Source organism: Penicilliopsis zonata, assembly GCF_001890105.1.
Source record: "Penicilliopsis zonata CBS 506.65 unplaced genomic scaffold ASPZOscaffold_7, whole genome shotgun sequence".
Classification (NCBI taxonomy): Eukaryota; Fungi; Ascomycota; class Eurotiomycetes; order Eurotiales; family Aspergillaceae; genus Penicilliopsis; species Penicilliopsis zonata.
In genome coordinates, this window is record NW_019208917.1 from 151,169 (window position 1) to 179,087 (window position 27,919).

Consider the following 27,919-nt stretch of genomic DNA (forward strand, 5'->3'; position numbering starts at 1 on the left):
AGCATGTTTATTGCGTATCATATGTACAATTCTTTTCTTCTTTCTTTCATTTTTGAGGAACCAAGTCATCCTTTTTTTAAGGCCTCTTCGGCGGCCGGTCTCCGAAAATGGTAGTCCCGACACGCACCTCATCGCTGCCCAGGGTGATGGCGCCCTCAAAGTCCTGGCTCATGCCCATGCTGAGTTCGAGCACAGCGTCGTCACCCGTGAGGGCGAGATCAGCAATGACCCGGTCTCGCGTCTCCCGCAGACAGAGGAAATCCTCGTTCTCTGTTTCCGGCGTGGTGGCCCGCGAGCGCGCGATCGCGCCGATAGTCATCAACCCCTGCAGTTTGAGACGGGGACATTTTTCACGGATGAAGCGACATAGAAGCGGCGCGGCGGCGGGGTCGACGCCCGCCTTAGACTCCTCGCCGGACGTATTCACCTGGACGAAGATCCGAAGGCGGTTCTCTCCTTCTAAAGTATTATCTCGTTCCCCCCATCCTTTATCCAACAGGGAAGCCTTCTTCTCTGTATCCACGCTTTCCACGGCCCAGAGACCACGCACGTCGCGCGCAAGAGTCACGCATTTGTTCGATTGTAAGCCGCCGATAAAGTGCCAGCGGATCCCTGGCGGGAGGAGACGCGACTTCTCCAGCAGTTCCTGCAGGTAGTTCTCGCCGAAATGGAGGTGTGGTGTCGGCGAAGCGGTATACAGGGCGAGCACGTCCGACGCGGGTTTCAGCTTCGATACTGCGACGAGACGGACCGGGTGCGAGGGGGAGGAGGCACGAGGCAGTGTTGTTGTCGTTGAGGCGGCGGAGACCCGCGCGGAGACAGCGGCCAGGTTGGCGATCAGGGTGGCTGTGCGGGAGGGGGAGGCAGCCATTTCTTCAGAGGGTGTGGTCATTGTACTTTATAATGAAGGAAAAGCAACCAGTTGGCTAATGGTGACTTATGCAGATAGTTACGGAGTACAGAGTAGATGAGGGGAGATAAGTGATTAGCAAAAATTGGGTTTCTGCCCCACTACAGAGTATAGGGAGTATAGCCAAGCTTCTAGTTATTATAATATCCTTTATAAGGACTGATTTATTCTCACCAAGGTATATCTATTCGAGTATTCTTAGTATAGATGATAATTGATATTATAAGCCACTGGGTAGGTTTGTACCTCAATGTAAAGAGCTCATTGGGCTAGATGGATTTGGTGGAGAATGAATCTTGCTATAGTCAAGGTAATGATTAAAGCAATGAGATTGGTATCGAGAGAAGCAAACTAATAGACAGAGAGCACAGTCATTCTAGTGTAGCAGAGCAGAATTGGGCAGAGGCAGACCTCGGCTCGTAGTTAATGCCTTATATACAAGGCATCCAGTCTAACCGGAAACAATGGGTTCGTGGTTCAACACGTGATGCGGGAGATCAGCAGATCGCGACGTTCGACAAGCGACAGCGACGGTGACACAGAAGCAAAAGCATCGGCCACGTCCGTTTGCGTCTCCAGCTCGAAGCTGCCGCAGCAGCATCGGCAACCCCGCGATGGTAACATTTGACGTCAACGAGAGTGTCTAGAACGATTCGTGGACGCTCTGACAGCATCTCTGACGCAGTTGGGCCGATCATGGGGTTCACACAGAGGGATCTTGTTTTGGTGAAGTATATTCTTGTCGATCAGAAAATCCGCCCCGGTTGGTACAGACTCCCAGAACTTCCTATTGAGCAAAAGGACTTTGAATTTGTCAATACGCACTTTTGCACCATGCTCCAACTGATCTATAGCTAGCTAGATGTCGGCTCTTCGGTCACAATTCGGCTAGACCGTCGGATGCAACCTCTACCTACGCCCTCCTCCACTCCACCCATGAACTCCAGCACACTGGCCATCCGGAAACCCGCGGATGAGGTAATAATTCCAGACTATCCCATCGTGATGGAGCAGTTCCCGCCCTGGGGACCTTCGAGGGAACTCGAGGGAACTCACCGCCGTGCTCCGTAAACTCCGTGGGCTTCCATCCCACCTCGAGCTGACGTCAACGCCCTGGGGGGTCGTGACAGCATTGGTCCTAGCCTGTTCCTTTCCCTTTGTAATTGGGAACCATGGTCGTTTTTTGGAATATTAAGAGGGATTCGTCCCCTTTTTCCCCTTAGTTCTGTCTACCTTGTCTATCTGTCCGCCCATTGCTGCCCCTGTCGCTGTCTGCTGGCGATGGATCGGCTTCCTGATCGCTTATAGTTCCCTCGATCAACGCTCGGCACCGCGCACATTGACCGATATCGCACATCAGAACTATCCTGTTGTCTGACCAAATCCGGCAATCAGATTATTTATGCATTGCAAAATACTCTACTACTAATAACTATCGCTGCCAATCCATACTAAACACATACAACGCATACAACGCATACAACCCTACCTGACACAATGTGCCGCCAATACCTTACCTTTTATGAATGGTGCCGCTGCGAAGAAGATTCTGGCCACACCTCCTGCGCCAGCGGCAGGAGCCAGCGCTGCCGCGGCGTCAGCATCGAGACGGTCCACATGCACTGCTTCTGCAACACGCACGCGACCACCAAATGGGTCACGGAGGAAAAGGGCTTCAAGCGTGATCGACAGCAGAAGCGTCGCGCCGAGCAGGCTGCAGGCGAGAAGACGCTCTCGTCCAGTCGGAAACAGCTCCTCCGTCTCCAGTCTTTCCGGGCGATGGTGCTTGAGAAGACCCGACGAAGAACTAGGGCTTGACATGGAACGTTGACGTCGACTTATAATACTCTTTCCAATTGGTCTTTTTATGGGGTTTGGGTTGCGAGTATGGTGTACGGTCGGTGGCGTTATGGATTAAAATGGGGTTCGGGTTGAATGATACCTTCGGTCATGCAGATAGTAGTATTGAATTCGGAGCATACAAATTAATGTACAATATCCTCTACCTGGTACCTGAATATTAAGACATGATAATACCCTTGTTTATTTTCAGATCATCCAAACTGACTGAAGATGAAAATAATGGTTTATGAATACAATAGATGTCTTATAGACTCATCTTATGAATTTGAATGATGAAACAGCTGCTCTGATTTCTCCAACTTCTACTAAAGAAACTATAGTAGCTGTTTAGAGTACTCTCTGCCACATGTTTCTCCTAGAACGGAGTTCTCATAGAGGTAGACTATTCTATATACAAGAACTACTACCTACTCCCTACTACCAGAAAAATACCCAGGTATAACCTGTATACTGCATAGAAAGCAAGCATTACATCATCAGATAAGCTTAGATATTGCCTCTAACCAAAGGAGGTTAGTTCCATACTGGGATTAGCGCTGAACAGCAGTTCGTCACGTGCAGCGGCCACCACGTCAGGACTGAGGCAACGACAGAAGAATCGCTCTGTGCGACTGCCAGAGACAGACTCTGGCCAAGGGGCAGGATGAAGAGACAGTTCTACGTCTGTCTGCAAGGAAGACCAACTACGGAGTACCACCACACGCTCAACTGGGGATTCCCCTGCATCACTAGCGGGCGATCGTGCATACTACATAGTAATCTAGGAGGAGACAAAGCACTCACTGTATTCTCTGTACTCCGTACATCCTCGTAGACTGGTAGAAGGCTGAATCGTGGTATTCTTCATAAAGGATCTCCTTGCCTGGTCTTAGCGAGCCAGTATCAGCAGAGGAAGATCTCAGAGTAGAAGGGATGCTCGTTCTGGAATGGACCTCAGGGGAATGACGACCGCCCCTGTTGACAGCGCTAAGTAAAGCGCCCGCTCTCTTTTCCCACTCTACTTGCTCTCACCTTTCAAGCTTCTACCACCTTTTGTAGTAGACTGGCTCGCTTGCGGATTCAATGTCACTGTAAGTGAATGCGTCTGTTTCAGTGCTGTCTCGGTTAGTCGACTGCCAGCTGTTTCGACACGTTATGGACCCGCGCCACCCCTCCGCCGCGCATCGCGATAATGACGCGCCCGGGAGATTATTGCAGCCTCAAGATGCAGCTTTTCCTGCGTCGGATCCTGCAGCTGAGCTGTCGCATCCATCGCTATCGGACGGTCTCCGTCGTCTGTCGCTTGCTGCAAGCACGCCTGTGCCGGCCTCGTCGCCCGTCTTGTCGTCGTCGTCGTCGTCGTCGCTGCTGCTGTCTCCGCCCGTCGCCTCAGGCCCTCCTCCTCCACCGGGCGCTCTACGCCGGACGCCCAGCTCCAGCTCACTGAGGGATCAGCGTCGCCAGTCCATCCCCGCTTTGCACAAACGCTCCTCGATCACCTCGCTGCGGTCGGTTCAGCACGCTGGAGGGTCGCCATCGCCACGTCCTAGTCTCTCAAGACGCTCGTCGAGTAACCACCTGGCTGCTTCCTCGCCGCCCAGCATGGCCACCGCCATGGCGGCGGCGCCGCCGCCTCCTCCAGTCGTGACGGCTGCGACTATCGCGGAAGAGCACTTCCAGAAGGAACTGGCGTTGCACGATGCCGGCGATCTGCAGTCGACGGCCCTCGTTGTCTTGCACGATGCTTGCTACGGCCATCGCTTCTCGCGCCCCCGAACCTCCAAAGCCGCGCTAGGCACGATCGTCGAGCGTCCGGAACGTATACGGGCGGGTGTGCTGGGTGTGTCGGCCGCTTATGTCCGTCTGGGCAAAAGACATGCCGGCGAGAAGTTTGCCCCTCACCCGGATCTAGACGCGCAGCTACTGCCACGGCCCCCATTTCAAATCCGTCGGACAGGGCGCTCGATGCCACTCACCTCCCCGGCGGCGACCCACGTGCACGGAACCAAGTGGATGGAAGACCTCAAGGGGATGTGTGACGCTGCGGAGTCCCGTCTCGCCTTGAACGGTCGGGAGCTTGTGCGCCCTCGTAGCGCGGGCAGCGCTGGAAAGGAAGACCCAAACGGCGGCGGCGGCGGCGGCGGCGGCAGCACCACCACCACCACCACCAACAACAACAACGCTCCTAAGTTCCACGAAGGGGATCTATATCTGTGCTCAGAGTCGCTCAACGCGATCGAGGGTGCGTTGGGGGGTGTCTGTGAAGGAGTTGATGCCGTCTTGGGACCTGGTTCGACCAGGCGCGCGTTTGTATGCATTCGGCCCCCGGGCCATCACTGCTCTGCCAGCCATCCGTCGGGCTTCTGCTGGGTCAACAATGTCCATGTGGGAATCACCTATGCCGCCATGACGCACGGTCTGACCCACGCCGCCATCCTTGACTTTGACCTGCATCACGGCGACGGCTCGCAGGAGATCGCCTGGGACCAGAATACCAAAGCCATTGCCGCCGCCAAGAACGCAGCAAGCCACAAGAAAACCATGGTTGGCTATTTCAGCCTGCACGATATCAACTCCTACCCGTGTGAAATGGGAGATGCAGACAAGGTCCGCAACGCAAGCGTCTGTGTCGACAAGGCGCATGGCCAGTCCATCTGGAATATTCATCTGGAGCCATGGAAGACCCCTGCTGAGTTCTGGGAGCTCTACGCCACAAAATACAGCGTCTTGATTGACAAGGCGCGTGCCTTCCTGCGCCTGCATACAGAGCGCCTCGCGAACACACCCAACGCACCGGCTCCCAAAGCAGCCATCTTCCTCTCGGCAGGCTTTGATGCTAGTGAATGGGAGGGTGCTGGCATGCAGAGACACAAAGTCAATGTGCCCACCGATTTCTACGCCAAATTTACCGCCGATGTCGTTCGCATGGCCGAGGAAGAAGGGCTTGGGGCTGACGGTCGCATCATCAGTGTGCTCGAAGGCGGGTACAGTAATCGAGCCTTGATGAGCGGTGTCTGGAGTCATCTTGCGGGCCTCAGTGATCCAACCACCAGCGTGTCCGAATCAAGCTCTCAGACCAGTAGTCGTCTGGCTTCGGAGATGATGGGTCGCCTGGGACTTTCATCTCCCATGGGACTTGCCTCTGCGGGACAGGAAGAAGAAGGAGAAGAAGGAGAGCTTACGGCGGTTTTCAACACTGAGTGGTGGGCTCCGGATTTGCTGGACGAGTTGGAGACCCTTGTGTATCCCCCGCCTGCTCCCGTGGGCAAGTCTCACAAGGCTAGTCCGACGTATTTTGCACCCACGCGGGCGTTCAGTGCAAAGGTTGTAGCTCCAAATCGCGAGCGAAAGTCCTTTGGATCGCAAGAACCGGAGCTGCCTCCTCCGCTCCCCGAAGTGGGTTGGGCTACAGCCACTCATGAGCTTTCTAAGATTCTCATCCCCAGCAACCGCCAGACCCTGAGCTGTCGGCCAGACGAGCTTAATGCCGAAGCCTCTCGGATCCGGCGTGAACGTCAGACAGCAGCGAAGGGTGGTAGTAGTGCTGGTGCTGCTGGTGCTGGTGCTGCTTTTACCGCTCCAAGCACAACGGACGAAAAGCGCATGCAGCTTCGAAGCCGGAAACCCAAGTCCTCGCTGCCCAATTCTCCCAGAATAGAGACCCCCAAAAAGCAGGTTCTCAAGAGTAATCGGCGAACTACCATCGACGCCGTCAAGGATATTCTGGATCCGTCCCTGGCGAGTTCGCCCGCTGCTCGGACCGGTCGCCGCAAGAGCACAACCCCGACCACTGTGTCAAACAATGAAGTTTCAACCCCGGTGCGTAGTGCAGCCACCTCAAGAAGTCAATCCCTCTCCCGTCCTGGAACTGCAGCAAGCACTCAGTCCATTATTGGCTCAACAGCGGGTGCGCGCAAGACAACCAATTCTCGAAACGGGACGCCCAAGCGAGGTGCAACTCCTAAGAAAATGCCACCCGTGCCCCGGGTTCCTTCAGCCTATTTGAGCGATCTCTCCGCCCTCTCTGCGGCAAGTGAACAGCAGCCTCCTCCACAGGCCGATGTCACTGAACAACCGAAAAGACCTGAAGTGCAAGAGGAGCTGGACAGTCTGACGGCCGGCGTGAAGAAGCTCAGCATTAAACTCAAGGTTCCATCACCGGAGGAAAACGCAGCCCGTGAGAAGAAGGCGGCAGAGGAGCGCAAACGGGCATCGGCCAAACCGGTCAAATTGCCCCGGAAGACGGGCTCGAAGAAACCCGCCCAGCCAGTCAGAAAAAAACAGGAGAACCAAGACCCAGCCGTGGAACCCATGCTTTCACCCACTACTTCCTTGAGTGTCTCCGGCACCCAGAACGACGCTGCCACCAGATCTGTCGAACATCATACGGCGTATCCGATCCAACCTGCTCTAGTCTCAAATGTTGGGTCCCCACCCCTGACTCCCGGGTCTCAGTATGAGCCCGTTAAACCCCAGCCGTCGGTGTTCTCACCTCCCATGTCTGCAACACAGACCAAGCAAGGTCTCCCGGTCTTCACATCGAGCAGTCCGATCCCCTTTGCGCCGCAGGCGAGTAGCGCGACTAGCTCCCCCGTGGGGACCTCTGAATACACTGTCATGAGCGGTTCTTTTGATGAGAAGAGAGGATGAGTTGTGCAATTTTTGTTTTCTACTTTTCTTTTTACTTGCGCCTTTTGTTTGAATACCCCTTTAGTTATGTTAATACTAGTATCTATTTTACCATGACAGTAGTCAAGTACGGAGTAGAGGAGATAAGATTAGATCTGCAGAGCTACTCTCCGCGTTGTGGCTAGTACGCTAACCAAATATAGCTGGCTAAGGCTACCAGTATTACTCATCTGACGAGGACATTCTAGCGCTCTCCACGCCACGCACCCAGTGCTGCCTTGAATACATGAAGCTGTCTGATTTTAAGCATATTTCCCTGCATTTATTCTCTCTTTCACTCATTCCTTCATCCAATACATTTCAGTCTTTTTTTGGCTCTTTTTTTTGGACATCATGGCCGACACACAACAATCTTTCACGCAAATGGCGGACACCGACCTAGAATCCATCGGTCGACACTGCCAACTCGAATACTGCGGGCAGCTCGATTTCCTCCCCTTCCGCTGCGAATCCTGCCATGGGACATTCTGTCTCGACCACCGGACGGAGACGGCTCATAAATGCGCCCACGCGGGAGACTGGGCCCGACGCCGCAACAACAACAGCAACAACAAGGAGAACAGCAAGACCGGGGTATCGGCATCCGCACCGCAGAAACCCACCATTTACAACACGGCGCAATGCTCGCACCTCTCCTGCAAAACGCTGATCAACACGCTCAAGGACCCGGGCGTGCGCTGTCCGAACTGCAATAGGGAATACTGTCTTAAACATAGGTTAAGGGAGGAACACGACTGCGCGAAGATCGCCCCGCTAGGCGCTCGAGCAGGCCAGGCCCGCCCATCACCCAACGAGACAATCCGCTCTATGTTTTCGAAAGTGCGGTCCTCGTTCAAGCAGGGCGGTGCAGTGCCAAGCATGCCGACCCTCCTCAAGAAGCCGGGCAGTGGTGGTGGTGGAGTGGGAGGGTCGCCCGTTGCGCGGCTCAATGCATTGAAAAGATCGGCAAAGGGGGACGCGGCCGTCCCCGTCGATAAACGGGTGTATATGCATGTTGTTGGGACGAGCGAGGATGAGACCAAACCGGAGCCGCCGCGCGGGGACTTCTTTTACGATTCGCGCTGGAAGGTCGGGCGCGTGCTTGACGATGCGGCAAAACGGTTACGGGTCGAGAACAGGAATAACAGTGCCGATGGGGAGGAGGCGCGTCTGCGCGTTTTTCATGTCGAGTCGGGCGAGTTTCTGGAATTCTCGCAGTCGATTGGTGAGGGGCGAGTCAAGCAGGGGGATACCATTGTCCTATTAAGGGGAGCGGGCCCTTTGCTGGGGAAGTAAAGCGTTACTTCTCAGTTTATGATATCCATGGAGTAATGATCAACATATATATGAGTATACATCTGTAATCATTGGTAATTATATCCTATCACATTTACTAGCTGGAAAGTAAATCAACGCCCACCCCCCGGAGTGCACCGACAGCCCACGTCGGGAACTTGGAGCTGTCCCCGCCGTACAGATCGTTGAAGAATTTGCGTAGAAAGGCAGGGAAGCGGTCTTCCAGGATTGCCTGGCGAGCGGATCCCATCAGGGTGAGGAGATAGTGCACATTATGAATAGTCAAGCTGGCACGGGAAGTTAGTGGATTTGTAGAGCACATAATACCCCTAGGGGAAAAAGAAAATTGGTAACTCACAGGTGTGCTCCGACGGTCTCTTTCGCTGTCACATGGTGGATGTACGCTCTCGTGATACCCAGTCCACCTTGCTCCCTTGGTCGACAACTGGCACAGGTGCAGCCTTCCTCGATCGGTCCGAAGTCGTCGGCAAAGGAGGCCTGGCGTAGATTCAGCGAGCCAGCGGCCGTAACAGCATTACCGAATCGCTAATCTGTTAGTGATTTGCCTTGTGATGTGACTCGTCTTGGTATACTCACCGCCGTTCTTGTAGGCCACACGCAGTCGAACATGTCTGCGCCGAGGGCGGTTGCCACGATCAAATCCTCCGGATATCCCTGGTAGGTTAGATAGAACAAAATGCGGGTTAAAACAGGACAGGCATGCATCATACCACGCCCATCACGTATCGTGGCTTTTCTTCCGGGAGAAGCCCCGTACATGTGTCCACACTTTGACAATCAGCAACTGGGGAGCCCACCGGAGTGTTGATTCAAGGAAACTCACACTTGGCAGAACTGCTCTTTGGCCTCTCCCCCAGACAAACCTCCAATCGCGATCCCGGGTGTATCTCGTGCCACCATCTCCTCACAGCATTTCCTCCGCAGCTCCAGATCCAGACCACCCTGGATGATGCAAAACAGGTTCTGTCGCTCCGGGTATTTGTGCGCGTCGATACATCGGTCCAGCCAGCGAACAGATCGTTCCGTGGCTTCCTCGATACGTGCATGGTCCGGCGAGGTAGTTGCAATGACGTCATCCAGCTGCATGATGATATCTGATCCGATGGAATTCTGCAGCGATATCGAATGTTCGGGTGTAAGAAGCCTGTCGATCTCAGCAACAGATCAAAGAGAAGACTCGAGAGAATAAACGCACATCGGTGTGCCATCGTGTGGGCTCAGAAACCGGACACCTTCCTCCGTCACCTTGGCAAGCTTGAGTAATGAAACCATCTGGAACCTAAGGTATATGTCTATTAGCCGGATATTACGGTAACCCCTTTATTCCCTTGTTCCTCCGGTATGCCCTGTTCTCCCAGTATGTAACCAACTCACCCTCCACTATCTGTCAAGATATTGCGATCCCATCCCTGCAGCTTATGCGCCCCTCCCACCTCATCCAACACGGCCTGGCCAGGCTTCAAACCCAAGTGATACGTATTGTTCAGACACAACATGCATCCCGTCTGTTTTAGCTGGTCAGGCGTCAAGCCCTTCAGTGAGGCCTGTGTTGCTACCGGCATGAATATCGGAAGAGGAACCGCGCCATGAGGAAGAGTGAGTGTGCTAGCACGAGCTTTGGTTGTCTTAAGAAAAAAAAAGTTAGAATTTATATACTTTCAAACCGTCAGAGGAGAAGAGTTACCGAGCATTTGGCATGCAGCTCAAATGTCAGTGCTGAAGGCATTCGTTTGCGCGTGGAGGGGGCTGTAGACATGGCAGCGATTCGGGCCCCGCGCGGGGCTACGAGCGATCGGTTAGTGTTGACGGTCGTGGGAAAGACGTTATATAGCCTCAGATTATTCCAAAAAGAACTATGGCATCGCATAGAGGGAATTGACCGCGGAAACGAAGCGTGGGCTGGAATTGACTGCAGATTTCAGGCTGATTGCCCACATTCATTTATCTGCGTGTTTGTCTTGTTTGCAATGTTTTTTTATTGCCATTATGTAAGCGATGTGAGCCAATAATTACCTAGATAACTAACCTGTATCGAGGCTAGCATATTTCTCAAGGCTATCTAACCTTATTAGGCAGTTTGTCAACATCAGAGCCATTTTCCTGGATCTTTTATTTTAACCTCATCCACGGTTGCTGTTCGTAGCCCACAGATGGTGTCTTTCAGATTATCGCTCTGCGACGCAAGTCCTATGTGGCTGTGTGGTGTTTTTACTCATGATATGGGTTGAAAGACCAACTAGAAGTTGAGAGAATGAGTCAGTACCTAGGTAGTGACCTGGTATGGATCAGTTCCTTTCCCCTTTCCTTTCTAACTTCCAGGTCTTGAATTCAGTCCCATTTCCTCGCACCCCATTGACTGTCTGAATCTTTCATTCCTTCTCGACTACTCGTCCAGCTGTTAGCCATTATACAGCCTCCAGGACTCACTATGACTTGAGTTGGAGATATACATGGCACTGGAACAGCTGAGAAATGGACTGCAGCATCAATCCTCTCCAAGGAGTCAATATAAGTTCCAAGACAGCAATGAAGATAGTACCTTTAATGGGATTTAGGATGCGAGCAGGAACAACTCTCTTACTAAACAAAACTAGTAGAAATGGCGAGGTTCATTCACTGATGGCCCTCTGACATGCGGATTTGAACTCTGGATCCCACCCTAGGTGGTATATACACAATATCTTTGTTGGTAAGTTCCGGGCAGGTGTTGTGGTTATGACTGGGGTATTTTCTCCATCGCAGAGTTGGCCAACCCACGAGCGCAGTGGAATGTGGATTTTGTCAGAAAACTCGGGCTTTACGCTTACTGAAGGAGAAGAGATGAAAGACAGCTTTTAATTAATAAGAAAAGAATAAATCTTAGCTTTTATGAATAGCCGCATTACTTACTTTGAAAATAAGTTAGGTATTATACTGCAAATCAATAGATTCGACATGGATAGGTATCACAGTATACACTTGAGAATTTAACTATGCTATTCTACCGTACAAAAGTCTTAATAGCATCTATCCTAAATTTCTCTATACACAACACAGCTAGAGCATCTAGAGCTCGTCTCCACGCTGCACCACATCTCGTGCCACTGAAGATCATCGACTGATTTGGAATCACCTCTCATCAATCGTTGAAATATCCATTGACCGCCGGAGGTCTTCCGCTTGACTCGGTATCAGTTTCACAAAGCAAAACGCAATGAAAGGCGGGGTATCATTCCAATTCCAGTCTGGGCTGGTCGTGAATAAAATTCCACAAAGCCCCCCTCTCTCTGTCGAGAGCTGGATGAATTGCCAAAGTTCCTTACTGTCAGCAGCATGGATTCCCAGAAGAAAAACATTCACGACCTGGAACACGCAGGAGAGATATGGAGAGAGAACCCCGAGGTGATATTCTATTCTTTCTATTTTAGAGAGAATTATCAATTAATTAACCGGTAGGGTTAGACCTCGAGTCCTGGGCAGGTCAACATTGTCGTCGATCTGCGAGAGAAGAGCCTCGTCTGGAAGCAAGACCTACGAATCGTGCCTTTATGCGCCTTTATATATCTTCTCTGCTATCTCGACCGATCGAATATTGGTACAAACCATCCATATCCCTGCGAGTTCGAAGCACTCGGTCTTAACCCTGGCAGGTAACGCCAAAATCCTCAACGCAGACACCCACAACGACCTCTTATCTGAAACGCACATGACATCCTATCAATATACGTACGGTATTTCCTTCTCGTATTGAAAGTGGGCTTGGTTAGCTACTAATCTGGATAGAATCGCTCTCATGGTGTTCCTAATCGCGTACGCGCTGTTTGAAGTCCCCTCCAACTACTTCCTAAAGAAGCTCCGGCCGAGTGTATGTACACTGAAGTCTATTGTTGTATTCTTTTTTCTCTCTCTAATCCTTCAGAGATGGATTGCGTTCTTGATGTTGTGCTGGGGAGCGATCTCTATGGGTCTGGGCGGAGCACAGAACTATGCCCAGGTAACGGGAATTCGATTTCTGCTTGGTAAGAGTGTTCATTTGCCTTTTTTTTCTTTTCGTACAGATATTCTGATAATCTCATTTCTTAGGCGTTATGGAAGCCGGTCTCTTCCCCGGGTTCGTCTACTACCTCACCTTCTGGTATCGCAATTCAGAGCGCTCTATCCGTGTCGCCTTGATTCTCGCCTCGGCAACGCTAGCAGGAGCCTTTGGGGGCGCAATTGCCTACGGGGTGGGCCATATGAACGGGGCGTCCGGTCTGTCGAGCTGGCGGTGGCTATTCATCCTCGAGGGAACACCGTCATGTGTGTCTGCCGTTTTTGTCTGGTTCTTTCTCCCCGACTACCCGGAGTCTGCGCACTGGCTTTCCCCGGAGGAAAAGGCCCTGGCTCTCGCCCGTCTACAGGGTGAAGGGTCTAAGGGCGATGCGCATGCCATGACCTGGCAGGATGCAAAGGAAGTCTTGACTGACTGGCGGCTCTACGCCCACTACGCAGTAAGTTTATATAGAGAGAGAGAGAGAGAGAGAGAGCCAGGTAACTAACTACTCTAACGTAAGATCTACTTTGGCATTTCGACTCCGTTTTCGAGTCTCTCACTATTCACCCCCTCGATCATCGCCGGGCTGGGATATACCGACCTACGCGCACAGCTGATGACCGTTCCACCATACGCGGTGGCGTATGTAGTGACGATTGTCGTGGCGTGGTGTGCCGACCACTTTGATGCGTGAGAAGACTAGAACTACCTATCCGAGATATATGCTTAATAACAGTTTGCTGATACATTAGATAGTCGTGGTCTACACTCTGCCGTGTTTGCATTTATTGGAGCGATGGGGTTTCTGGCTTCGGCTCTTCTGCCGGCCGATGCTTATTTAGTAAGTTCTCCCATATCTAGAGAGGGGAAAAAAAGAGTAGTTTATTAATGTGTTTATTAATGGGTAGCATCGATATGGCTGCCTCATCGTCGCAGCCAGCGGAGCATTTGCATGTATTCCCCCTCTGCTGGGATGGCTCTCGTCGAACCTCATCTCGACAGCAGGAACAGGACTGGCGATCGCGCTAAACGTCTCGGTGGGAGCCCCCGGGCAGATAGTCGGGGTCTGGATCTACAAGAGCGACGAGGCTGATAAAGGGTATCCGACGGGACACTGGACGAACGCGGCGTTGCTGCTCTTTGTGAGTGGGGGGTGTGTGTTGTTGCGCGGGTATTACGGGTGGAGGAATCGGAGGGGAGGCAGATTTGTTTATTAGTACGATAGCAAGTGGTACTCCGTATACTAGATGGTAAGAAGAATATCTTATGATCTACATAATAGTATACTGTACATCGATTCTAGATCGAGTTATTTGTTGTGACGTAACCATAGTTTCTCCCAATACAGACTTCAGATCGGCCAACAATGCAAGGATGCCCTGCCTATGTGAGGCGAGTTAGGCGCAGTAAGGTAATACAATACATTACTTATAGACCTTACTAACTCCTGTAATTAACTAACCTAGGTAGGTACCTCCTAGTAACTACTCCGTATTGTAATATCTTATTGATGCTATCGGACCGTTCCGCGTACCAATATTTATTACCATCGATTTCATCCTTTATATCCACTTGATCCACAATAACTTCTACTCTGTACGGAGTACGCAGTAGTTAATAGTCAATGCTGAAGCTAGGACCATCAACGAGGGGCAGCGGTATGACAGATTGCTGCGTTGTATTGCATCCAACGTCATCAAGGCTGATTTCTAAATCTGTTTACTTCGTACCTCGGCAGGAGGTACTCCGTACAGAATATTATCGTTACTGGCTATATAATGTGGCAGACAAGGCGCAGCGTATACCTAGGTAACCAACTAACTTTTACAAAGAACTAGTCAATGTACCTAGTAGGTAGCCAGTTACCCAGTAACTATGATTCTGTATTATCATTTCAGTACTGTTCAGCGAGGAGGCGAGACATCTGATGATGTCTAGGCCGAAGAGAGGTTGCACACGTAGAATAGTTAAACAATGCCTCAATAGAATAAATAAATAAATAAGAAAAAAAAATATAATATAATAATATCTAGACTTGCTACCGGTGAAACGTGGCGTGAGTGTCCTGTCCTAAATGACTGACTGCCTCTGCTCTGCACGCTGTTTTTCTTTTCCTTTCATTCTTTCTTTTCTGGCATTCTGCGTTACTCTCGCCCTCTCCGCCACATTCTCGTCGACTCCCCCCTCCCTCCCTATATCTCCCTATCGCCCTGTCCTTTTGCGTCCTCCACCGCAATAACAACAGCATTGCATGATCGCATCCCTGTCGTTCCAGATCTGGCCCTGGAATCTCCGCCCTCCCCGCTGGCTCCTTGGTCCCTTGGTCCCTTGGTCCCCTGGATACTCCGGCCTTCCATTCAAGCGAGTGTGGTCCTAGGGCGGTCATCACAGGACCCTCTCTCTCTCTCTCTAAATATCTTCTGATTCTTGACTTTTATGGTCGTAAGTCTGTCTGTGTCTCTTTCTTTCCTTTTTAAACGTAAATGCCAACCACCAACAAACTTATGGAGTAGGCCATGGGTTCCTACACCGACTCCTACCGCGCTCGTTACCAGAAAGGCGGCAGCTCCAGCTCCACCGACAGTGATGCCTCAGACCGCTCCAAGAGCACCGCTCCGACAGTGTACAGTGCGAGATGGGCCTCGAAACCCATCCAGGTGCCCCATTCGTTCCATCATGGCGACGTGAGGGATTCTGTCTCGACATATGCCTCGACCATTCCCTCCGCGGACGACCTGCCAGAGGTACCACGCTACGAAGTTGAAGATCGCACCCCAGAAGCTTTCCCGGCAGAGGCCCTTCCCTCCAACTCGACCGTGTTCGCCGACCTGTTTCCTTCCTCCCGACGCCTGCTCATCCGACACGACGATGCTACCATCGACGGTAACATGAATCTCCGCGTCGACACGACAGCGTCACATCGGGGCGGGTACCAGCGAGATGTCACCCTGTTCCATCTCCGTATGTATGATCTGTATTCGCGCAAGTTCTCCTTCCGCCGCTACTGTCGAGATTCGGGCCGTGAGGTTTGTCACTCGGTACGGAAGCCTCGTTCGTCTCTCCAGGAGAAAAGACCCATGTTTCGACGCTCGTGGAGCAGCGTCTTGGCCAGTCTACGACCAGGCTCTTCGAACGGCCATGGGGTGACGCCTCATTCGGAACCGAAATCGCACGAGGCAGTCTCGAAAAGTGCCCGGGACGATGAATTTTGGCGTCTGGACGAAGAGAATCTCGACTCCCCGCTGGAAGGTGGAATGGAGCGGGAGCGTGCCCCGGTGCTAGGGGATACCACGCTGCTTGAGTTCTCCAACTACGCCCATGTCGAAGTCAAACATCGTGGCACCGGCTCCTCCAAACGGTACGAGTTTGAATACTGGTCGACCAAGTATCAGTGGCGGCGCGAATCGCGCTGGGACGGTGACCTGCATGAGATCTCTTACCACCTGGTCAATATTCAAACCTCCAAGACTATCGCACACATTATGCCCCAGATCCTCACGCCGCTGGAAGCCGTTGAGGAGGAGAGCAAGGGGGGCTGGGTCTCCCCTTCTTCCATGTGGATCAGTGATCCCTCTGTCTATGACAAGATGCATGATATTGCAGAGTAAGTATCATCACTGAATCTCCTATCTCTCTCTCTCTCTCTCTCTCTCTCTCTCTCTTTCTAACTCAATAGTGTCATTGTGGCTACCGGCTTGATCGTCCTGGTTGACGATTGCATCCGGCGGCGCTGGCATCCGAAACGACAGATCCCGCTCATGCAACCTTTAAGTTCCTCGCTCTCCAGGGGGATTGAATTCATGGGGCCAAAACGCCTGATCGACGAGATGCTTCACTGGAGGCGAACCCCATAGACCTCTTTTTTTTTTCTCCATCAGTTTTGTATCAGTTTTCATTCTTTGGAAGGCTAGCAGGCTACCTACGATAACGACAGAGCTGCCTACGTCTTGCAGCACATGACACCTTTTTTTTGGCATCAAAATGTAATGCACTGGGCCAGATACAGTGACTGGAAACTCCTAAAAATCCTTTATTTCTACCTTGTTGTTTCACTTTTTGGATATGATTTTGATGATGGATTTCATGTATCATGAATGAACTAGCAATCTTGGATTGAATGGCCCTTCGAGCTGGATTCAGGCGTATGCCGACTCGTATAACTCATATGTTGGTTGGTCGGCGCTCTCCAACACCAGAATTTGTCCTGTGTCTGTTGGCAAGTCTCGAACCAACCGGTCCAGGGGTAAAATATCCCTCAACGATCACCGCACTGTATTGCAGGGGTGTGTCGGGAACCTATTCTCTACCGTTTCGATTGGCTCGACAAATATCGATTCGCTATTTTAGGTCACGAAACCTGACTCAGGTCCCTCCTTGCTCTGTGGTTGCACCTCGGCGAGGTTTGGTCAGATACACGAGCTTTGCTTCTCGATTAAGCTTCTCAAACAATGCGGGGAGGGGGCCTCAAATCAAATCGACGACATGCCCGCCCAGCACTGGCTGGCCCTGCTTGCTGTGCTGGCCCGCACTGGTGTGTCTCGCGTCTATGGAGTATGTGCCCTCGTGTCCCTCTCCTCGATCTTCCTTTTGTTTTTTTTTTTCCCTCTCCCAGATCAAATGCACTGGCAATTACATCAGCCTTGAGAGTCAGGCTCCGCTGTCGACAACTCCCCCCCCCAATACCCCTCTTATTCCTCTCTCGGAGCTGTTGCTTCGAATGAACTCGAATCTGGCGATGCAGGCATGAATGCCCAACTCGGTGCCAAAGGAAAGCAGCGAATCATCGCGGCTCCTAACCCGGGGCTCACCTCCGATATTTCCATATGGCTCTTTGCTGGCACTGTTGTGTCGTGCGGTCGTCCAAGACTAAACCAACGACTTGGCATTCTATCGGATTATCTTCTATATATATATATATGGATTTTTGATATTTTTGATGTTTTTTAATATTTTCTTTTTCTACTATTTTTCTGTTGGTACAGAGCATCGTGCATTTTTGTCCCTGCGACCGCGCCTAGATACTGCACCTAAAACAGCAACTGTTCATGCAGAGCGGCCCGGCCTGTGGCGATTGGCGCGAAGACGAAAAAGACCGGGTCGACAGACTCGCGCCTCTCGATTATCTCTCTGTCTTCCTTTCTCTGGTTTGTTATTTTCCCTTGTTCGCACATAGTGGGCATGACTCCGTCTCCTGCGAGCCAATTTGTCTTGCTACTGGGGCCCTCTTTTTTCTTTTTTTTCTTTTTTTTTTTTTTCTTTTCTTTTTTTTCTTCTTCTTCCCTTTTCCTCTTTGCTCCTGGCCCATTCAGTCATCGGTTGATGAGCTGGCACCGTTTCCCTTCCTTCCTAGGGCCCGCTTGTGTGGCCACAGTCGAACCAGTTCTGGCTTCAGAATGGAGCTTTTCCACCCCATCCTCTCCGCTTTTGGGCACAGGCTGGCCCTGGGCCCTCTTCCCCTCCAGAAGGTTGAATACCATTCGGTCCCCTGGGGGTCAAAGGCCAATGCATACCCGATCCGAACGCCTTTCTTTTCCGGACGGTTGACAATGTCAGATTAGATGGGCTGAGACTCTGAGTTGTCATACTGCTGTCACACTTGCAAGCCAGGTCCCTGCCGGTCTCCTTTCTACGGCCTTATCAGAGTGTTTGTGTATGGTGTAGGAATATGTGTGTCTGTTTATGTGTATATGTGTGTCTTGACTGACTGTCATCTCGCTTGTGGAGAGGGGCAAAAAGAGATACTCTATACCTGACTAGTCAGTGGTTCACTGCCCACTTCCTGGTCTGTAGCCAAGCCCCTCCTCCTCCTCTTCCTCCCTCCTCGCTTGTCCTCCGCTTGCTGTCTGGCATGTTCTTCAAGGGTGCCGGCCTAATCGGCGTGCGCCGGGCCGTTCCAGCTTGCAGCCTCGAAATGATCCGCATGCTCCTCCATGCAGTCGGCATTCCTTGAGTGGAGGACCAGGGGGAGGGGGAGGGGGGAGGGGAACTGCTGACGCCGTGCTACGTCTGCTACGACATGCATAAGTCCGTCCCGGAAAAGTCTGGTGGTCAGGCTCCATGTTTGTCACGCCAAAGGACAGGGGCATAGGTGGGAAAAAGGATAATAATAAAAAATGCAAAGCATATATCATTGCCATCATCATAACGGCTCGACGTCTATCACGGCCCACAAGATATTTGAAACCCCGCTTCCCATATCAATTTCTTTTCAAAGGCTGAAAGGCACTTTGGAAGTTTCCTGCAGTCTTCAGTATCATCACTCTTCCCTCAATTGATACCCGACTCCTCTATCCTGCTTACCGGCTCTCGCGCAGTCCGTCCTTGCTACGAATAGTGATATAACCCGAGCCTACCTCTTTTTCTCCAACTTCCGAATCATCATCACAATGCCTAGCCCACAGAGCAACAATGGAGGCAGCCGACCCAGCTGGCAGGATAGACTCAATGGTCTGCCCCACTAGCCCTCTTGTTTCTTATCCTTATCCTAAGAGGATTTTAACTCACGATGTTGCAGAACACTGCAGGAGCAACAAGCTTACCGCGCCGGTTTTCAATATTGTCTCTGATCGTCGAGGTGAGTCCTGGCGTGTTTCTGCTCTTCTTTCTACAGAAAGTTCCCATGCCGCTTGGTTCCTTTGGCCTACCTACAACCAAGGGGGGTGGAGTATTTTTTTTTTTTTTTTTTTTTTTTGCTTCTTTCACCCACTTTCGGCTATCCGTTTGCATTGCCAAGGCGTTCTTGCTGACCTTCTTCTCTTTCTTTTCACTTCAGGAGGTCGTACCGCTTGGTCAAGTACGGTCACAATCTCCGGACAGAACATTGCAGCACGATATTGGTACGATGGCCAGTATATCAACAATGCTCGGGAAGATGCCGCCGAGGTCGCCCTGCAAGCCTTGATACGCGGGCAGTGTTCATCTCCCGTTTTCCAGGGACAGCTATACTCGCAGCAGCCCAACTACTTGCCGAATATCTGATGTCGACCATCATGCTTTCTTCCCTCCTCCTCTTGCTTCTTTCTATCCGTCTTGCTTAGGGTGATCATTCTTTTTTCTTCTTTTTTTTCTTTTTTTCCCCCTTAGGATGGGAGGGGGGGGGCTTTCTTTCATTCTTTTTCCTTTCTTCAACGCACCATTTCTTCTCTTCCATCGACGTTCGTTACATGAGTACGACACATCGGTCCGGATCGACTGCACAATGTACAACATGAGGCCTCTAGATGGCGCTACACACACCCCTCACGACAGCGATTTTGTCTTATCTGCCAACGAACTTTGATGGACGTTCACGATACGCCCAAGCCGAAGATTCGACATGACACTTGCATTCGATGGAAGGCATCATGCCGGACTGCTTCGGGCGACTGAACGTGATTTATACTGTTTTCCCTTTTTTTTACAATCTACCACGACCCACATTCTATTTCCAAACACAGGAACAGAAATACGAACCGAATACAGAAATACAAATACAGGCTTTTTTTCTACAGAGGGCTTCAGACAGGAGGGGCAACGAATGAGAAACAGAACAGGATGGGCGCAGGCATAGCAATGATGAAAAAACAAACCCCCATCTGGACCTGGGCTGGAGTTTTTGCGGGATGGAATTTTAGGTAACTAGTTAGGATGATTCTACTTCTTCTGTACGACATGAGAACAGACATGGGCGAAGGTACGGCTCTCATACGGCGCAATGATTATCATGAGTTACTTACGAATTAACCTGGATTTTTTTTTAAACAGTTGTAACTGACAAGTGGAAGTTGAGAGTTGTAGGTATTAAGTTGAGATCCAAACAACCTTATCTTGCGAACCATGGTTCAGTTGTTCGGTTCACTTTTTGAGGGGTCTAATTAAATATCTAGAGGATCAACATGACATGCCAATCGAGAGAAAATCACCTACATTTGATTCTAATGGTATATATATCAAGCAGATAATTCTAGCTTACTTACAGGTGAACAAAAAAAAAATTTCAAAAAAAAAAAATTTCAAACCTGCGTCCACAGGGGCGTGGGAAGTTCGTCTCCCGGCCTGATCCTCGCTTCGCGCCGGCACCCATCCGCAACGGCAACCGCAACCGCAACAGCCGGGTGTGTCACGACAACCTGACGGCCGGTCGTGACGGGCGGGTGGAATCCGACGTATGCCTCCCGGCGGGCCGGGGACCCTTCCTCTTCGGTACCGACGGTGACGGACCAGGTGTGCAGGCCATAGTACGAGGCGAGGGAGTGGACGAGCCAGCGGGCGAACCCGGCGGCGCGGTCGTCGACATGGCTTTCAAAGACCTTCTTCTTGCCTTCTTCCCACTCGTGGTCGTGGCGTGACGAGCTGCTGACACGGTCTGGACGAGGGGTTTGTTTTTGCATTTGGCCGCGACCGGCGAAAACTACCTCGTCTTCATCAGAGTCTTCATCTGCTTCTCCTTCTTCTTCTTCTTCTTCTTCTTCATCGCGCAGGATCAACTGCTTTTCGTTCCATCGCTGGATAAATCGCCGGATCTCCTCTTCCAAGTCCTGGAGCAGACCGCGGGCCGCGCGCGCGTGCTTGAGTTTCATCCGTACCTCCTTGGAGATCCGAGTCTGGTCGTCATGGGTGCCCTTGGGGGTCTGTTTGGAGACAGTACAGCCCCGCTCTTTGTATTTTGCGTCCCACAGCGAGGCAAGGTAGTAGGGCATTGGGTCGTGGCGGGTGTACGTGGGTTGCACGGCCCAGTCGCTGGACGAGGGTGGTTCCGCCCACGGGTTATGCAGCAAACGGTCTAAAAGAGACACACACAAAGAAAAAGAGCATGTAAGCATTGATATCAATGTACGAAATCTATTGATATACTGGCAACATACCATTCTCCCACCGTTGTCGCCGCCGACTGCCATCTTTGCCTTTGAGCAACGCCTCGCGGCGCTTCAAACTATCCCGGCGGAGAGGCTCACGCCGCCGAAAACTGACCGATACCTTGGGAGCCTCGTTCTCTGCAGCCGCGGGTGTGCGGTTCGCCAGTCGCATCCGTGGTGTTGGGCTGAGCTCGGCTGGCGGCAAATGGTCGTCAAGCGGGATGGTCAATGTGACGGAGGAGGCCCCGCGCATGACTCGGCGCGTCGAGGTCGGCGCAGCAGTCCCATCGCCCACGGTAACCACCTCGGAGAGCGTCAGATCTTCGAGAGACGCCGTGGCTTGCTCGGTCCAAGCAGAGATTGCCCGCGTCTGCTGCGGTGTCAGACTGCCCCGAGACGGCGTGGGCGACGGCGATGGTAGATGCGGGTGGATGGCCATTTTGCGACGCGATAACGGGGGGGGGAAAGGGGATCGACGCGAACTTCGACGGGTGTTTGGCAGCACAACCTGGTCGTTCTGGGTTTCAAGAGTGTCTCTGGAAAGGACCTCAAAGATGCCGCTGTTATTGCCTTGCTTTGAGCCTGAATGTAGGATCTCGGATCAGGAATCCAAGGCCAGATACGACCAGGCCGCGTTACTCACAGTCCGGCTGATTCAGGATGATTCAGACTCACGGGGCAGCAGATCAGTTTGTGATTGGCTATTCGGGAGACAAGATAAGCCCTAGCCCTAACCAGCCCCTCATCCGTTTTGAGACAACCAGTCTATACCTAATCGGGCAGTATTACTCGACTGTCCAAGAGCTGCTCCATAAATACTGCCTGAGGCGAAGCAAATAAGAGTCCAGGAAAGGATTCGGCTGTCATTGATCGAGTAGAGTTGGATAAGCAATTGCTAAGTATGTAGTACCGAGTAGTTATGGAGCCGTAGTCAGACTGACTCATTGACTAATTAATCCTGACAGTCAGTAGTCTATAACTAAAGAAGTCTTCATTTGATATTATAACTTTTGAAGAGATTAATTTCATCTCCAGTACATACTACAGAGTACTCACTAGTTAGTTAATAATTAGGTAGTATACAGAAATACGACATAGCTTGTTGTGGTTAATTATAGATGGCGGCTGCCTTAGGCAGTATATTAGTCATTGTTATTCCGTTCCTTCTGCAGTAGATAAGGTCGGAGCCCCCTAGCTGTCTCATCCCGCCTCCCATCGATCCTTGGTTATTTGACTGTCCTGCCATACCTTCCCATACACTACACGATGAGGCTTTCCACGGTTTTGGCCCTCGGCGCCAGCACGAGCGCGCTAGGTCTTGTGCTCCCTCAGCAGGAGCGGTTGGCGGATCTGCGGCCTCATCCGACCCCGGAGAAGTTCCTAATCGAACTTGCCCCGTACGAGACCCGCTGGGTGACTGAAGAGGAGAAATGGGACCTGAAGCTGGTAACGCCTGTCGATTGCGGTGGTCTGAACTGGTTGATCTGAAGCTGACTTGTTTTCTCTCTTGTTTGTGTCTTGTTGGTTAGGACGGCGTTAATTTCATTGATGTAACGGAAGAGCTGAGGTCCGGAGCGTACCCAACGTACCATATCGCCGATGTCGTTCGCTATCCTGCGGAAATGAGCCAAGCCGAGGCGGTCGTCCCGTTGACCGAGAAGTTATCCAAGGCCAACATGAAGGCCAACCTCGAGCATTTTACCTCTTTCCACACTCGGTACTACAAGTCATCCACGGGAGTCGAGTCCGCTACTTGGCTATATGAGCAGGTGGAGGCTCTGATCGATGGATCGGGCGCGGCGGAGTACGGCGTCACCGTGGAGAGGTTTGCCAACCCCTGGGGCCAATTCAGTATCATCGCCCGCATTCCTGGCCAGTCCAACAAGACCGTGGTGCTAGGTGCCCATCAGGACAGCATCAACCTGTTTTTCCCGTCTCTGCTGGCTGCCCCCGGCGCCGATGACGACGGAAGCGGCACCGTGACCATCCTCGAGGCGTTCCGTGCTCTGCTGCAGTCAGAGCCGATCGTCCAGGGCAAAGCCCCCAACACCATCGAGTTCCACTGGTACTCTGCTGAGGAAGGTGGTCTGTTGGGCTCCCAGGCCATTTTTGCGCAGTACAAGAAGACTCGGCGCGATATCAAGGCCATGCTGCAGCAGGATATGACCGGCTACGTCCAGGGTACCCTGGATGCTGGCCTGGAGGAGTCTGTTGGTGTCATCACCGACTTTGTCGACCAGGGTTTGACCGAGTTCATCAAGCAGATCATTACCACAGTGAGTCCCTTTTTTTTTTTTTTCTCTCCTAGTGTAATTCACATAACCTGATCTTTCAGTACTGCGATATCCCATACGTCGAGACCAAGTGTGGCTACGCTTGTTCCGACCATGCCTCCGCCAGTCGGTACGGCTATCCGTCGGCCTTTGTGATCGAGTCTGAATTCCAGAACTCAGACAAGAAGATCCATACGACCGAAGACAAGATCGAGTACTTGAGCTTCGACCACATGCTTCAGCACGCAAAGATGAGTCTAGCTTTCGCCTATGAGCTAGCCTTTGCGCCGTTTTAGTGAGAAGCACTCCTCTCGGCTTTCTCCCGGCATGACTTTTCGGCGTTTGATAATGGTAGTTCCTTTTGTTTGCAGCCAGCCACGAGTCAGATCTTCGTAAGCTCACAATACAGGAGTGCCTGCTTTATGTACAGTTTCTTGTATCTTTCATGGCCCTCAATATACCTTTTCCTGGTCTTCTTTGCACTTTTAGTCTCGCTGTTTTCCTCAAGTAGAGAGACCTCGTCAGATATGTCACGTGGTGATATCGCTCGGAGTCGGTGATCCGCCTGGCAGCGATCTGCAACTGGGACGGTGAGCGATTTTCAGACGTCGGTGAAACTGTCTTTGACAACATCATCCAGAGAACATATCTCGATCATTTTGACAGTAATACTCGTTACAAATTAATATTCAATATTCAATATATTGCAGTTGAGAGCTCAATTGATCGTACACGGCTGAAGCTTACTACCAGGACGTGAAAGCTGAGACTTGAGAAGGATACCACAATTGATTTAATAATTTCGATTTTCAAAATTATTGGCTGAAGACTTTGACTCGTTTCATCCAGGAACCGAACAGCAACTACACTGCGGGTGTTGATCTTGAAGAATGGATACATCAGCCTACGCCAAGGAATTCCAGATTGCCTGTCTGACTGTGCAGAGAGCGGCTCTGGTGACCAAGGCGCTTCTGGAGCAAGTGGACAAAGGCCAATTAGACAAGAGCGATGCGACGCCGGTGACCATCGCCGACTTTGCGGCGCAGGCGCTCATAATCGCTGCGTTGCACCATGTTTTCCCCGAGGATGAGTTTGTGGGAGAGGAAAGCTCGCTTGCCCTCCGCGAGAATCCCGAGCTGCTGGACCGCACATGGGAACTGGCGTCATCCATTCATCAATATAGCGACAATAGCGACGACGGTGGGGTGGATGATGCGCTGCTCTATTCACCACGTTCGAAGGAGGAAATGCTGGATTTGATCGACCTGGGTGCGGAAGGGAAATGTGCAGGACACGGCCGCACGTGGGTTCTCGATCCCGTGGACGGGACAGAGACCTTTATGCGCGGACAGCAGTACGCAGTATGTCTGGCGCTGGTGGAGGATGGATGCCAGAAGGTCGGCGTGCTGGGTTGTCCCAACCTGAGCCTCGCGACGGGCCAGGTAAGCGAGGAGGCAGTCGACCGCGATGGAAACGGATATATGCTGTCCGCAGTGACGGGCGAAGGGGCATATCTACGCCGGATGGGCCGGACTACGACGACGCTGCAGGCTGCGACTCGGATTGCGCCCGTCCCCTCCGTGGCGACGAGTCGTGAGATCCGGTTCGTGGACTCCACGCGGATAACCTCGTCGAGCGCCGAGCAGCACGAGCGGCTGGCGGTTGCGCTCGGGGCGGCCTGGCCGCCGCCGGGGGACCTGTGGTCGGCTCAGATGCGGTACGTTGCTCTCGCGGTGGGCGGGTGCAACGCCCTGGTCAAGATCCCGCGCAAAGAGACGTACCGGTCCAACATCTGGGACCACGCGGGGGGGATGCTGATCGCTGCAGAGGTCGGGTACACCGTCAGCGATCTGGCAGGCAACCCGGTCAACTGTGGGCTGGGCAGGAAGCTCAGCGGGTGCTATGGAATGATTGTGGCGCCTCCTGGGATCCATGGTCGGTTGGTGGAAGCAATAAAGGCTCTATGAATTAGCATTTAAGGAATTTAACGATAGATGGAATTAATAGAAATAATCTATACATCTCTTAGCATAAAATACTTGAGTACCTTGTAGTCACTAACTAGGAGTGTTGATGCTAATTGTCAACCAAGCTGGCCAGTTGATTCTCCAACAGTAGAACTCTACTCCTACGAGCATGTCGACATAAGTTATGAAGTAATCTTCACACTAAATGGGATAGATGAAACAAATAATAATAATAGAATCATCTGTTAACACCACTAACGAATTAGTTGAATTATTACGTTTACTACTGTTGCATTAACCACAAACCGCTACCATCCGATGGCCTGATGTCATCCTGGCCTTCCAAGGTTCCGAGTCAAGGTTCCAGCATCTCAGCCACTCGAGTTCCACGATCAGCAGCATGAAGCCCCTCGTTGGCCACCGAGTGCTGTCAGGAGACCAAGCAGATGCGGGGAGAGCAGATCTTATAAAGAGTCCCTCTTGAAACCTCAGGATGCCTTCATTCCTTTCTCCATCTCAGCAATAACTACTACCTAGCTATACGCACTGAATACTGATTATTATGGACGCCTGTAGGTTGTTGCGAAGACTCCAGCAGTGCTGACTCGGACTAACCCGCTCTTGAATCTCTAGACAACCCCTTCGCGAGACGCGAGACACACAACCGCCAGTCCCTGGCTGCCTACCGGGTGCTGGTGCCTTTGACGTGGGCGCTGGTCGTCATCGTGGGCATCTACTACTCTCTGCACAAGCCCGACGACGTCAAGCACGGCCATCGAATCCCCAAGCAAGCGAACAAGCACATCACGGCATTTTCGCAGAGTACGGTGGTGACTGGAATATATTGGTGGGTTGACCTTTTACTCTAAAAAAAAAAGGATTAGTAGATTTAATAGCTGGTTGCTAGGATCCTTCTCCTTCTCTCACAGCTTAGCTACGTCTGGCATCTCTTCTCCAAGGATGCGGCACTGGTCAACGCGGCAGCCAATGTCGCCAGCCATTTCATCCTGAATAACCTGTTCGTCTTCGCCTGGGTGCTGCTCTGGGTACGCAACCACTTCTGGGGCGCCGAGATCATCCTCATCGCCCACTTCATCAACCAAAAGATCACCTACTGGCGCCACCCGGGCCTTCCGGCCTTTGTTCATCTGCCTGCCGTCGCTGGACCCTATGCATGGACCCTAACTGCCCTGTTTTGGAACGGCGCCGTGGCGGTCCATAGCAACAGCTTGCCCGCCCGCATCGTTGCCAACGTCTTCATCTGGGTCATCTTTGTCATCGGCGCCGGTCACATCCTCCACCGCCAGGATTACCTGCTAGGTTACTGCTTTAGCTTCTTGTTCTTGTGTAAGGAAATCATTTGAAAAAGAATACTTTGCAGGCGAATTTGCTGACAGTATCCAGCTCTCGCGGTCAAGCAGATCGCCATCAAGGTCATCGCGTTGCAGTGGATCTTCGCTTTCGCCATCTTCGCCGCCTTCCTCGTCTTGTCCCTGTACATCTCTAGCACCAAGTACTACCACCGTGACTCGCTGCTGCGTCGTATTGCGGAACCCGAGTCCACCGACCGCGAGAGGCAGCCCTTGCTCAACGAGGCGGCGTGAGGAGTTTTGCAGAGTAGGTAGCTGGAAGCAGTTGTGGGTAGTTTAATTTGCCGAGTCACATTTTTTCATCTCACTACCATCTCTCCTTCTCTCGATTCTCTTTTTCTTGATGCGCATGCGTCTCTGACCACGAATATGCGCAGAGCGGCAGTCTGCTTTCTTTTTCTCTATATATCCTCTCTACTCCGTCTTTGATGCTTCTGGATTACATCACGCTTGCCTTTGGCAAAATCTTTATGCCAGGGTTTTTGCACCACTCAAAATCAGGATTTTTTTTCTGTTTATTTGTCCAAGTCAATACGCCGAGAGCAACCCGGCCCATTGATCAGTACTCATGTGTTGATTGGTATTCTTACGCGACATCCTGCACTCTCTGTTTTTTTCCCACTCTTTATTGTTCAGTGGATTGAACATGCAAGGAACAAAGAAACTTGTCATTATCATTTAACTACTATTACTCCGTAGTACCCCGTACTTTGATTTGTAGTTGAC

At 51.7% G+C, this 27,919-nt stretch overlaps 13 protein-coding genes across 13 annotated transcripts; 9 read left to right on the top strand and 4 right to left on the bottom strand.

The window, feature by feature from the left end:
* Positions 1 to 76: 76 nt before the first annotated feature.
* On the bottom strand, positions 77 to 871 carry ASPZODRAFT_16147 (hypothetical protein; the record flags this gene model as incomplete). Its single annotated transcript, XM_022726520.1, has 1 exon — positions 77 to 871. One exon carries the CDS (start codon positions 869 to 871, stop codon positions 77 to 79), a length of 795 nt encoding a protein of 264 aa, XP_022580888.1.
* A 1,536-nt stretch (positions 872 to 2,407) lies between these two features.
* On the top strand, positions 2,408 to 2,656 carry ASPZODRAFT_32645 (hypothetical protein; the record flags this gene model as incomplete). The annotated part of the gene is made up of 1 exon (XM_022728243.1): positions 2,408 to 2,656. A coding segment is annotated over one exon (249 nt), but the record flags the coding sequence as incomplete, so codon positions are not given.
* A 1,251-nt stretch (positions 2,657 to 3,907) lies between these two features.
* On the top strand, positions 3,908 to 7,402 carry ASPZODRAFT_151941 (hypothetical protein; the record flags this gene model as incomplete). The annotated part of the gene is made up of 3 exons (XM_022725795.1): positions 3,908 to 4,046; positions 4,146 to 6,571; positions 6,638 to 7,402. 3 exons carry the CDS (start codon positions 3,908 to 3,910, stop codon positions 7,400 to 7,402), a joined length of 3,330 nt encoding a protein of 1,109 aa, XP_022580890.1.
* Positions 7,403 to 7,774: 372 nt separating this feature from the next.
* ASPZODRAFT_142201 (hypothetical protein) lies at positions 7,775 to 8,716 on the top strand (the record flags this gene model as incomplete). The annotated part of the gene is made up of 1 exon (XM_022724827.1): positions 7,775 to 8,716. The coding sequence occupies one exon, from the start codon at positions 7,775 to 7,777 to the stop codon at positions 8,714 to 8,716; it is 942 nt and encodes a 313-aa protein (XP_022580891.1).
* A 63-nt stretch (positions 8,717 to 8,779) lies between these two features.
* On the bottom strand, positions 8,780 to 10,670 carry ASPZODRAFT_132475 (hypothetical protein). The gene is made up of 8 exons (XM_022723032.1): positions 10,422 to 10,670; positions 10,112 to 10,362; positions 9,933 to 10,016; positions 9,561 to 9,881; positions 9,448 to 9,505; positions 9,314 to 9,391; positions 9,075 to 9,262; positions 8,780 to 9,003 (listed from the first exon to the last, which is right to left on the bottom strand). The coding sequence occupies exons 1-8, from the start codon at positions 10,491 to 10,493 to the stop codon at positions 8,814 to 8,816; spliced, it is 1,242 nt and encodes a 413-aa protein (XP_022580892.1). The 5' UTR covers positions 10,494 to 10,670; the 3' UTR covers positions 8,780 to 8,813.
* Positions 10,671 to 11,969: 1,299 nt separating this feature from the next.
* ASPZODRAFT_132477 (hypothetical protein) lies at positions 11,970 to 14,068 on the top strand. Its single transcript, XM_022723033.1, has 9 exons — positions 11,970 to 12,118; positions 12,179 to 12,311; positions 12,367 to 12,442; positions 12,500 to 12,581; positions 12,636 to 12,735; positions 12,800 to 13,206; positions 13,270 to 13,439; positions 13,506 to 13,590; positions 13,658 to 14,068. The coding sequence occupies exons 1-9, from the start codon at positions 12,050 to 12,052 to the stop codon at positions 13,964 to 13,966; spliced, it is 1,431 nt and encodes a 476-aa protein (XP_022580893.1). The 5' UTR covers positions 11,970 to 12,049; the 3' UTR covers positions 13,967 to 14,068.
* Positions 14,069 to 15,265: 1,197 nt separating this feature from the next.
* Positions 15,266 to 16,603, top strand: ASPZODRAFT_142204 (hypothetical protein; the record flags this gene model as incomplete). Its single annotated transcript, XM_022724828.1, has 2 exons — positions 15,266 to 16,353; positions 16,426 to 16,603. 2 exons carry the CDS (start codon positions 15,266 to 15,268, stop codon positions 16,601 to 16,603), a joined length of 1,266 nt encoding a protein of 421 aa, XP_022580894.1.
* Positions 16,604 to 17,729: 1,126 nt separating this feature from the next.
* On the top strand, positions 17,730 to 18,456 carry ASPZODRAFT_1957576 (hypothetical protein). Its single transcript, XM_022727427.1, has one exon. The coding sequence runs from the start codon at positions 17,795 to 17,797 to the stop codon at positions 18,305 to 18,307; it is 513 nt and encodes a 170-aa protein (XP_022580895.1). The 5' UTR covers positions 17,730 to 17,794; the 3' UTR covers positions 18,308 to 18,456.
* ASPZODRAFT_1957756 (hypothetical protein) lies at positions 18,456 to 19,055 on the bottom strand. Its single transcript, XM_022727428.1, has 2 exons — positions 19,050 to 19,055; positions 18,456 to 18,987 (listed from the first exon to the last, which is right to left on the bottom strand). The coding sequence occupies exon 2, from the start codon at positions 18,890 to 18,892 to the stop codon at positions 18,605 to 18,607; it is 288 nt and encodes a 95-aa protein (XP_022580896.1). The 5' UTR covers positions 18,893 to 18,987; positions 19,050 to 19,055; the 3' UTR covers positions 18,456 to 18,604.
* An 80-nt stretch (positions 19,056 to 19,135) lies between these two features.
* ASPZODRAFT_16155 (hypothetical protein) lies at positions 19,136 to 19,727 on the top strand (the record flags this gene model as incomplete). The annotated part of the gene is made up of 3 exons (XM_022726525.1): positions 19,136 to 19,196; positions 19,264 to 19,323; positions 19,522 to 19,727. The coding sequence occupies 3 exons, from the start codon at positions 19,136 to 19,138 to the stop codon at positions 19,725 to 19,727; spliced, it is 327 nt and encodes a 108-aa protein (XP_022580897.1).
* An 887-nt stretch (positions 19,728 to 20,614) lies between these two features.
* On the bottom strand, positions 20,615 to 22,406 carry ASPZODRAFT_132482 (hypothetical protein). The gene is made up of 2 exons (XM_022723034.1): positions 21,593 to 22,406; positions 20,615 to 21,510 (listed from the first exon to the last, which is right to left on the bottom strand). The coding sequence occupies exons 1-2, from the start codon at positions 22,020 to 22,022 to the stop codon at positions 20,741 to 20,743; spliced, it is 1,200 nt and encodes a 399-aa protein (XP_022580898.1). The 5' UTR covers positions 22,023 to 22,406; the 3' UTR covers positions 20,615 to 20,740.
* A 443-nt stretch (positions 22,407 to 22,849) lies between these two features.
* On the top strand, positions 22,850 to 25,823 carry ASPZODRAFT_151948 (hypothetical protein; the record flags this gene model as incomplete). The annotated part of the gene is made up of 4 exons (XM_022725796.1): positions 22,850 to 23,029; positions 23,113 to 23,859; positions 23,919 to 24,111; positions 24,760 to 25,823. The coding sequence occupies 4 exons, from the start codon at positions 22,850 to 22,852 to the stop codon at positions 25,821 to 25,823; spliced, it is 2,184 nt and encodes a 727-aa protein (XP_022580899.1).
* Positions 25,824 to 26,172: 349 nt separating this feature from the next.
* ASPZODRAFT_166663 (hypothetical protein) lies at positions 26,173 to 27,839 on the top strand. The gene is made up of 4 exons (XM_022726771.1): positions 26,173 to 26,395; positions 26,457 to 26,670; positions 26,731 to 27,170; positions 27,228 to 27,839. The coding sequence occupies exons 1-4, from the start codon at positions 26,386 to 26,388 to the stop codon at positions 27,425 to 27,427; spliced, it is 864 nt and encodes a 287-aa protein (XP_022580900.1). The 5' UTR covers positions 26,173 to 26,385; the 3' UTR covers positions 27,428 to 27,839.
* Positions 27,840 to 27,919: the final 80 nt, after the last annotated feature.